Here is an 11,324-nt window from a genome sequence, read left to right as displayed (position 1 = left end):
AGCTCCTGCCACCTCCACAGGCCCCCCACCCCTGTTTTCCCTGCGCTCACTAGCCTTCATGGGCTCCCTACCACCACCATGTGCCCAACTTGGCAATGGTGATGTGGCATCCCCCTCATGTAGACCCAACTCTCTGCCATTAAATCCAACGCAGGCAGAGCAATATGCTTCTGCAGGTCCACATTCCCGCGACTTGCTTGAATCTAATGTGGATAAACATCCAAACAGGGACATTATCAGGAAGACTAACAATGGGAGAGATATAAACTTGAATAAACAGGGAGCACAAAAATTGAATGACTCTACTATTGAAACAGAGAGTCAATTGAGGAAATCAACCAGACAAAGGCAACCTCCTGCAAAGTTTTCTGATTATGACTTACTGTTTTATGAAGAGGCTGAACCTTCTTTTCTCATCTCTGATCAAACAAAGCCTGCAACATACAAAGAGGCTTGTAAAAATGCAGACCGTGATAATTGGCACGCTGCAATGTGCGAAGAAATGGATGCACTAGTGAGAAATCAAACATGGGATTTGGTGCCAATTCTGCCTGATAGAAAGGCATTAAGAAATAAATGGGTGTATAAACTAAAAGATGAAGCCGATGGTCACAAAATATTTTGAGCAAGACTGGTTGTAAGGGGATATGCTCAGCAGCAAGACCTCGACTTCAAAGAAATTTTCTCGCCAGTAGTTAAAATGACTACCATCTGAGCAGTATTGGGATTAGTTGTAGCATGGAATCCTGAACTTGAACAGTTGGATGTGAAAATGACATTTCTCTATGGCAATCTTGATGAGGAATTATTTATGCATCAGCCAGAAGGGTTCATTAAAAAGGGGAAGGAACACCTTTATTGCAGATTGAAACACAGTTTGTATGGGCTTAAGCAAGCCCCCTGGCAGTGGTATCTTAAATTTGACAAATTCATGATTGATCACAAGTTTACTCACAGCGAGTCTGATCCTTGTGTCTATTACAAGAAGCTTCGTAATGGCGAATTTGTCATTCTTCTTCTTTATGTGGATGATATGCTCGTAGCTGGCATAAGCATGAGGATTGTGAGTGAACTTAGAACTCACTTAGCAAAGGAACTTGCAATGAAAGATTTAGGGGCAGCAAAGAAGATCCTAGGAATGACTATTTTTCGGGATAGAAAAAAGAGAGAACTCAAACTATCTTAGCAAGACTACATTAAAAGTCTTGGATAGATTTGGTATGGCGGATGCTAAGTCTGTTTGTGTACCTTTAGCCTCTCATTTTCAGTTGTCTTCTCATTTGTGTCCTAAAACACAAGAAGATAAGGAGTTTATGGATAAAATTCCATACAAATCTGCAGTTGGAAGCCTCATGTATGCAATGGTGTCTACTCGACCGGACATTGCTCATGTCGTAGGATTGGTGAGCAGATTTATGTCTAATCTGGGTAAATCACATTGGGAGGCGTTTAAGTACATCTTGAGATATCTCAAAGGTACTTCTGATTTTTGTTTATGGTTTGGAAAGGACAAGGCAGTTTTGCAAGGGTTCACCGATTCTGATTTTGCCGGTGACTTAGATAAAAGAAAGTCTACTTCTGGTTATGCTTTCATATTTGTCGGGGCAGCGATTAGTTGGGCTTCAAAATTGCAACATACAGTTGCTCAATCAACCGCGGAAGCAAAATACATAGCTCTTTTTGAGGGAGCAAAAGAGATGGTATGGTTGCAACTCTTGTTCAGCGAGTTGGGTTTGAAGCAATTAGATTTTGCTTTGTTTTGTGATAACAGCAGTGCAATTTTTATGACTAAACATCAGACATCTCAACCGCGGTCAAAACATGTTGATGTTCGCAGTCATTATGTTCACCATATGGTCGAAGAAGGCAAGTTTCATGTAGATAAGATTCATACCGACCTGAATCTAGCTGATGTGCTCACTAAAGTGGTTAAGTGGGAGAAGTTCAATTTCTGCCGAGCTTCTCTCGGCCTTTCCAATAATTGATAGCAGAATTAAGTGGGGGAATCTACTTGTTGCATCAGTTTGTTGGCCTTCAGTGGGAGATTGTTGGAAGTTGAAGTCCAACGGACTCCTTCCTTGTTGCTGCCAAAACTCTTGGCTATTCACATTCTTCTTGCAAGCTCTTTAAGAGCTAATTGTAATTCATTTTCTGAAGTTGATTGCCAGAGCTAGTTGCAGTTGTGCATATGTAAACCAGATTGGTGAATAATAAATTAGTTCCCCTGCTTCAAGTGTGGATGTAGGCAATTGCCGAACCACGATAAATCTGTGTCTCATTGTTTATTGTTGTGTGTGTTATTAATTTTGTTTATCTTCTATTTTCAATTCAATTCTTCATCCTAACACCCTCATGGCCCATAATTGGCCACCTCCATCTGCTTAAGAAAAAACAGCCCCTTCATCAAACTCTGTTGTCACTAGAAGAGCACTATGGACCATTCATCCATCTCCAGCTTGGTTTTTGCCCTGCTATACTCATCTCCTCTTCTGAGCTCACAAAAGAGTGTTTGACAACAAACGATAAGGCATTTGCTTCGTGCTCTAGTTTAGGTCTTAAACCCCACACACTAAGTAACATATTAAGTCTAGAGAATGTTAGTCAATTTTGAGTGTTTAACACTTTTAAATATAGAAGTGTATTCTTAGTGTGACTACACACCTTAAACAACGTATTAAATTTAGAAAATATCTGTCAATTCTGAATGTTTAACAATTTTAAATCTAAAAATGTAAGCTTAATGTGTGTGATTTAAGCCCTAGCAGAAAAGCATATGAGATACGACTCCAAGGTCCTTTCATGGCTTCCTTACAGTTCTTACTGGCGTATGGTTGCAAGTATAAGCATCACGGGGGCTGCTCATTCAGAGATTAACCTCGCTGATTATCTGTCGTTTCTCGAGTGTTTCGATCTGCAAGGTCTGATAAAGGTCTCGGTATCAGTTTTGTACTTCAAGTTTTTCATAGAAGATTTCTATATGATGAGGTAATTGCTGTTAATTTAAATTAGTAGAGAAAAATTTATAAACAATAGAAAGAAAATAACACAAACAAAGACATGAGACATGAAATTATAGTGCTTCATTTAAAGATTACGTCCATTCTAAATAGGAAAAACTCTTTTTATTAATTGTTAGATCAAATACAGTACAAGACCTTTTATTCATTCATCGGTAGAAGCCAAAGGATCATGGGAGAAGCCAAAAGATCATGTGACCATTGGACTTCACATTTCCAACAATTGTAATTCATTTATCGTTAATTAGTCTGATTTTTAGGAATATTTAGTAATTCTTTTTTAGTTTAAGTTTTTCTAGATTGATTAGTAGAAGTCTTGAATATGCAAGACTTCTATATAATGAGATAATTGTAATTCATTTTTCAAATTGTATCTAAAATTTCTATATAATACGACAATTGTAATTCATTTATCAAATTATATCTCAGATTTCTATATTAATGAAACAATTTTAATTTATTTATCTTATACTTTATGAATTTTTTTTTTATAATAGATTATTTCTTTCAGGTCTTAGAGCGGCCATGGTAGATTGCAGAAGAAAAGAGATGATTTTATGCAGATCTTAGTGAACGATCATCGTCAAAATAGGAGGGCGCGGGAGGATTTGATTGATGTGCTCATTTCCACGACAGATAAGCATCAAATTCTGTCTCAGGATAATGACACCTTCGCTGTTGTGAGTTCTGTCTTCACAATTTTTTGTCTATTTTGTTTTTTTAATATAATTTTTCTTTTCTTTAAGCGTAAGATATGGTTTGAAAAATTGAAGTTTGAATTCTGATCTTATCTAAATGCGTAGCGAAATGGCAAACAGCTCATATATCATTGTAAAGGAAAATAATATTTCCCTAGGGTTGCTCTAGGATAACTAAACAAATAATGAATTTAGCATTAGTTTAGTGTTGACCAAAATTTAGGTGAAATTGCCAACCTAATGGACATCCCACTGTTTGTAAAATATGTGCTTTTGAATTTCAAAACACATGTTTATAATTGTTTTGGAAGATTTTATATTATTTATGAGTTCATTTGTTATATGATATGGGAGTATGAGTTAGCGTTAATATTTCAAATATCTTTTTGGCTAAGAGTCAAGGATTGAGGGTTATCCATTCTGTCAACGTTGTTTAGAATACAATTCCAGATTTTAAATCTCCATGAATAACATAATCAAAGAAGATACTATCATCCTCACTGTACTCAACCAATTGAATTGTAACACTTTGATAATGTTTATATCTTCACTTACAACATAATTATCTTAAAAGAAAAATATAATAAAAAGATATATCTTTGTAGTGTTCAGAGTGAAAACGCCATTGAGTACATAAAGATGTGACTGAAACAAAAGATTGAAAGAGAGTATGGTAGCAAAACACACTAGCTGATATTCTTAGGAAAAATTACAGAGAAGAACAATAGCACATAACACAGATTTTACATGGAAAAATCTGGTTAAATTATACTAGTAAAAAACCATGGGCAAATATCTTTCGTATCTTATTTCTCAAGAATTATCACAGTTACAACAATCTTCAAAAGTATATGAAAACATGACTTCGAGTAGCATATAACAACCGAGTTGCAAAGTCCGAATTGAAGACAACCTACTAAATTTAGTAAGTATGACTTGCACAACTACATGTATGATACATACGAGAGTTACTATTTATAGCAAGTCTCCTAACAAAAACATGCTATTTATAGTAAGTCTCAAAAAACTAGATGATGACCCAACCACAACTAGATGAGATCCACATTGACTTCACATTCCAACAGATATTATTGAGTGTTAATGAAATACAATTCACCATTTCTTAAATTTTTAAAATATTTTGATATACAAATTACTTAAAATTACTTACTTTTAGAATAATATTTTCTTTGACATTTACTCAAGATTGCTTGTTGAATTTAGTTTGAATAAGATATTTAGAGTGTGGTCATAACATTGTGACCTTCCTAATCCTTTAACTTATATTCAAAGTCACAAGCAAGATAATACAAATAGTCAAATTCCTCCTCTTAATTTATTAATTAATTACATGTCTTGTCCTTTTATCTTTACTATTTTTCCTTTTAAATTCTCTTTCTAGCCATGTCTTCAAAATTCATTTCTATGAGTCTTTATAAATGATGTTACAACTTCTCTTGTTAGCCATGTCTTTATAAATTAAAATTATGGACATTAAAAATGTAGAATTAAATATTAAAATAATATTTTTAAGTATTGAATTTTGCATATTTTGTGACTGAAATTTGATTTGATGTGTTTATATTGTAACAATTTGAATAATCTACACATTTTGTGAGAGGTCAAGTCTATACTTGAGGGTCACTATTGCATCTTTAGATATGTCTCAATGCATAGACCTTCATATGTTACATATATAATTCTAGTCCATGATTCATTAAATTCACCTCTATCTCTATTGCTATATATACTTAAATATTTTCATTAATGTCTTTAGAGAAAGGAATATTGGTTTGCTAATAAATGAGTTCACCTAGGTTGAACTCTCAAAAAATGCTAGCTTTCATCAAAATTTAGTCATGCAAATACTTGTAGGATCATAGTGTTGATTGAGATTCATTTAAGGTATTTCAATGCAAATGTTCCTACCATGCTCCTTTAAAATGAATAATATTTCCTTAAGGTTTAATGATGATAAATTGTATGCAACTAAATGCCTTCAAATACAAGTACATATCAATTAATTGCTCAAATATATGTTTAGCCAACACCAAATGACAAGTGAGATGGGCATTAGCTAGCCAAAAATTTTATTTAAATTTAAAAAACTAAGGGTCAAATCCATGGTCATGAGATTGACCTCATGCTCACAAAAATTATCTCTGGAGTGATAAAAAATAAATCCACATTCATAGATGGTGTAATAATTATGGTTTGTATAGAAAAGTGTGATGATATGGAGTAGATATGATTAAACACATCAAAATATCTATAATGGGGATAGATTATGAATATAGTGATGAACTCGACTTTACACAAGAATGCATCCTTTTGACAATCTGTAAATGTATTAAGTCATTATCTTAAAATGGTTAAAAATTGAATGTGAATTGGAATCAGTATGCAAATTTTATTATTTAAATTTTACCTCCACTTGAGAGTTCATATGAATCCTAGAATGATCATGTATATGAAAATATACGTATCATTCAAAATAAAAGAAATATTTAGACATAAAATAGTACCATAGAATTCATTTTATGTCATAGACCCTGAGTAAGTCTAACCATCATGAAAAATTAAGATAACATAAAATAACCAAGAAAACTTAAGATAAAGAAACGATAACTAAACCTTATCATTTTAAGATGATGAAAAAAAGTGATGTTTTTAAACTTTTTTCTTCCATTAGTATTAATTATCTAGATCGTAGTATTTTATTCCTATCCTTTCATGGCTAGATATCATATTTAACTCTATATATATGGTCCAGTAACCGTTCCTGATGGGTATTTTGCAGGGCATGATAACAGCAGGTACAAACACATCTGCATCAACCATTGAATGGGCACTTTCAGCTTTGTTGCAACACCCAGACATTTTGAGAAAAGCCCAACAAGAGCTTGACACAAGTATTGGATGAGAGCGATTGATGGATGAATCAGACCTACAAAAGCTACCATATTTGCAAGCAATTATTAAAGAAACATTTAGACTCTATCCAGCTGGGGCAGTTCTAATTCCCCATGAATCCAAAGAAGCATGCAACGTTGGGGGCTTTCATGTCCCCATAGGAACACGATTGTTAGTGAATGTTTGGGCAATTCAGAGGGACCCTAAAGTGGGGGAGCAGCCCTTGCAATTCAATCCTGAATGGTTTTTGAAGAGTGAGAATGAAATTGATGTTAAAGGGCAACATTTTGAATTGATTCCATTTGGGTCAGGTAGGAGAATGTGCCCGAGCATGTCTCTTGCACTGTGTGTGGTTTCATATACGTTGGCATGCTTGCTTCATAGCTTTGAATGGAGTGTTCCACCGGGTAATGTAATTGAGATGAAAGAGGGATTTGGACTTACAATGCCCAAGGCAGTTCCATTGGAGGCTATCATTAAGCCTCGCCTTCCTCTTCATCTTTACTAATCATTAATCATGTCTGCATGGGACTGGTGAATGTGTAGAATATATTGTTAAGTCTGAAGGCCAACGGACACTTCTCGTTTCCCTCCAATTGCTGACTCTTCAGCTTATGCGTACATGATACGTTTTATATATGTTGCTGCTGTGTTATTGTAAATGAGCAGTTCTCATATAATAAAAATATTCCTCTGCTCAGTGTGGATGTAGCCATATTTTGGTGAACCACGATAAATTCTGGTGTCGAGTTGCTTTATGTATTTTTGGTCTAGTTTTCTATTTTTGTTTTCGCTCTTCTTTACTTCATAATTGATATCAAAGCAGGTTAAAGCTGATGGTTGGAATTCGGTGTTTGAATTTTTGAGAAATGGAAGAAGCAAAAATCGAGAAGTTCTCTGGCCAAAACTTTGGCTTGTGGAAAGTGCAGATGGAGTCCTTGCTGATAAAACAAGATCTTTCATTCGCTCTTGAAGGGAAAGCGAAGAAGCCATCCACAATGGCTGATGAAGACTGGAAAAAATTAGAGAAGAAGGCTAGAGCAATGATTTTTCTTTCGCTGTCCAATAATGTCCTTTTTAATGTCACAGCCGAATCTACAGCAAAAGAAGTTTGGGACAAGCTTACATCTATGTATGCTATGGCTTCAGCTGCGAATAAAATATTCATCATGAAGAAGTTATATTAACTCAAGATGAAAGCAGGAGGTATCATGGCGAATCATATCATTGAATTCAACACTTTGATCAGCCAAGCAAATTCTTTAGGAATGACACAAGACAATGAGAACAAAGTTGTTCTCTTGTTATGTTCTTTACCAAGTAGTTGGGATGGATGGAGTTGTAACAATTGTGAACACTTCGGTATCCGACAAGAACAAGCTGGTCTTTGATGATGTCGCGACTACTCTTCTCAGCGAAGATATGAGAAGAAAGAACGATGAGGGGTCATCTGGTGAAGCTCTAATGGTGGTGAATACCGAGAATAGAGGAAGGAGTCATAACAGAGGCAGAAATCATCATCATAGACGATCAAAATTTGCTAAGAGGTCCATATCAACGGGCAGATTTGGCGAGTGTTGGTTTTGTGGCAAGGCTGGCCACACCAAAAGGAATTGTCATTCTTACAGAAGGGCTCAAGTGAAGGTAAGAGACAACGAGGCTAATGTTGTTTTTGATAAGGATGATAGTGTTTTAATTTTATCTACAAGTGATACTACTTCAAATTCTTGGGTTTTAGACTCTGGAGCCTCTTTTCATGCTACCTCTTGTATGGAAGCCTTTGTAAATTACCAAAAGGGACAGTTTGGCAAAGTTTATTTAGGAGATAATAAATCATGTGACACCGTTGGTAGGGGAGATTTTTTGTTGTAGTTAAAGAATGGAGGTAAATGGTTGCTCCAAGATGTGAGACATGTTCCAAAACTTAAGAGAAATCTGATTTTCGTAAGCCAATTATTTTCTCAAGGCTGCAATATAATTTTCTCTTTAGATACATGGAAAGTAACCAAAGGATCTTTGCTGATTGCCAAAGGGAACAAGGTGGGAAGCCTTTATCTTTTTGATAATGACTCTCAAGTGGGAGCTGCTATGGCGATGGCGAATAGCGAAATTGAGCTTTGGCATCGAAGGCTTGGATATATGAGCAATAAATGACTTGAGGTGATGGTAAAAAGAGATCGATCATCGGGCTTGAAATCTGTGGATTTGGATTTTTGTCACCATTGTCTTTATGGCAAACAAAAGAGGGTCAACTTCTTGAAGATGGGTCGTGAGAAGAGCACTTCACCTTTGGAGCTTGTTTATTCGGATGTTTTTGGACTGACGAAGGTAACCTCTCTTGATGGTGCAAATTATTTTGTAACATTTCTTGATGATTGCACTAGGAAGGTCTGGATTTTCATGATTAGTAGGATATCATATTAAGTGTTTACAATCCGACAATGGAAGTGAATTTTGTTCATTAGAGTTTGATTCCTTTTGTGTAGATAATGGAATTCAAAGAATTAAAATTGTTCTATTTACCCCTCAACAGAACGGAGCAGCAGAAAGGCTAAATGGGACAATTTTAGAGAAAGCACGGTGTATGCTTTCCAATGCTGGACTGGGTAAAGAATTCTGGGCAAAAGCTTGTAATACAATAGTTTATTTAATCAATCAAAGTCCTTCTCGGTTGAACTTTGGCATTCCAGAGGAAGAATGGTTCAACAAAAGGTTATCCTATGGTCATCTTCATGTGTTTGGTTGTGAAGCATTCACTCTTACTCCCAAAGAGAAGCGCACCAAATTGGACCCCAAATTGAAGCGTTGTGTTTTTGTCAGATATGGAGAAGATCAGTACGGGTTCCAATTATGGGATCCAGTTGACAGCAAGATACTTTGTTGCAGAGATGTTGTTTTTAATGAAACAGTATTTCTAGGATTGAAGGAACAAGGAAGGCCCATTATTGAATATGTACCATGAACAGACATTGTTAATAATGGAAATGGTGAACCGTTTTCTTCATGGGGTCATTCAACGCCTTCTATTTCCCCCACCTCTATCTTAGCTCTTGTCTCTGTCTCTTCTCCCTCAATGTCTCCATCATTTCTTCCAGGCAGTCATGAGCGTAATCCCTCTGACAGTGGCGGATCTGCAGCAAGATTTGTGCTTGAAGAACAAGATGTGGCATCCACGCACTCCCCTGTCACCGCACATTCCACAAATTCTCCGTTTGAACATGTTCACGAAGGCAGCCCTGATTTGGGCATTAGCATGCTAGGTCGCGGTGGTGAGCTCGTTTCTTCCTCTTTGGCTCCTAATGCAGTCTCCCGGCCTCTATCTAGTGACACACCACCTCCGTCTCTCCCTTGCATTGGTTCGTTTCAAACAAGTAGAGGTCGTGGGCCAATCCCCACCCTGCCAGCTCCTCACATGTCCTCTCAACCATTGTTTAAGGACTCACAACCCTGCCAGCAACCATATTTAGCAAAAGATGTTATGATTTCAGAAGGTCGCAGGATAAACAAGGAAGTCGATGCCCTGTCAAGTAATAATGACGTATGTTCAGGGTCAGTCAGGGAAGAGTTTGTTGCTTGGTCGCCTAAATTAGGCAATTTGTATACTGAGAACATCAAGTTACAGGGTACATGCATAAAGATGGTGGTTAAAAAGCGGGGTATAAGTGGACACTTTTTTCTGAAATTAGGTGAACCTAAACTTGGAGGCAAAATTTGAAAGTCATCCACTCAAGATATGAAGATAATCAAAGAACAAATATTAGATTATTCTGAATCTAGTTTCCAAACTACTAAACTTTTTCAAAATTGGATAAGATTAAGGGGGTCAAATCCTTCGCGCATGAAAAAAGTAGACCCTATTTTTTCTGAAAAACATAACATAGTGTCTGACGTTCGAATCAAAAAATTCATAGTTAGATTTAGTAGTTTGACAAATCCTTTGGCAGAAAGATAGTTAAGAGTGAGCACTAGAAGATTTGTATTTTTTTGTAATTGTTGTTGAGTATTTTGTTTTTTATGATTTTTTCAATCGAGAATATCTTGAAAATTAGGTAAATGTTCGTGCGCGAAACATAAGTTGCACTAAACAAATCAAAAATACATTTTTTTCTTTTTAAAATTGTAAAGGATCAAGTGCACTACAATAATATATAAAGTTTTTAAAATTTGGATAAGTATATCAAAATTTATTAAAAAAATGGTGCACCTATGTCTGTGAGAACTATGGAGACACTGGTAAAAGAAATTCAATAATAATATGTTATTGTTGTTCAAATTTTAAAAAAATTATATGGTTAGAAAGATCACAAGATGGGTGAAAATATGGTGGCAATTTTAGAAATACCCACTTGATGAAGTGTAAACCTGATGATGACAAAGTTGAGAAACCAAGTTGATAAACTAAAACACGTCAAAAAGGAGGGAAATGGAGGGAAATCAAACTTCCAAACCGTAGCTTTGTCATCCAAGCTATTTCCAAGCCTAAATAGTCAAAAACGCATACGGGGTATCTATGGTATAAAAAGCGCGTATGAGGTACTTATGGTGTAAGAAGCACATACGCTCTATCTTAACTATAAACAATGCATACACGCTATGTTTACTATAAACAGCATGTATGCGCTATGTTTGTTTAAATTTTGGGACTGTGTATAATATGATATTGTATATATAATATGTATATATACATATAATATAT

The 11,324-nt window shown here is 35.6% G+C and overlaps 1 protein-coding gene across 1 annotated transcript; it reads left to right on the top strand.

The window, feature by feature from the left end:
* Positions 1-6,647: 6,647 nt before the first annotated feature.
* Positions 6,648-7,136, top strand: LOC131048054 (xanthotoxin 5-hydroxylase CYP82C4-like). Its single transcript, XM_057981895.1, has one exon. It carries the CDS (start codon positions 6,648-6,650, stop codon positions 7,134-7,136), a length of 489 nt encoding a protein of 162 aa, XP_057837878.1.
* Positions 7,137-11,324: the final 4,188 nt, after the last annotated feature.

This window comes from Cryptomeria japonica, chromosome 6, assembly GCF_030272615.1.
Source record: "Cryptomeria japonica chromosome 6, Sugi_1.0, whole genome shotgun sequence".
Taxonomy (NCBI): Eukaryota; Viridiplantae; Streptophyta; class Pinopsida; order Cupressales; family Cupressaceae; genus Cryptomeria; species Cryptomeria japonica.
The sequence above is the reverse complement of the archived record's forward strand: the minus strand, read 5'-3'. Positions and strand labels throughout refer to the sequence as shown.

Excerpts from the sequence above, each read along its gene's own strand:
- LOC131048054 (XM_057981895.1), top strand. The coding sequence starts at position 6,648 with ATGGATGAATCAGACCTACAAAAGCTACCATATTTGCAAGCAATTATT.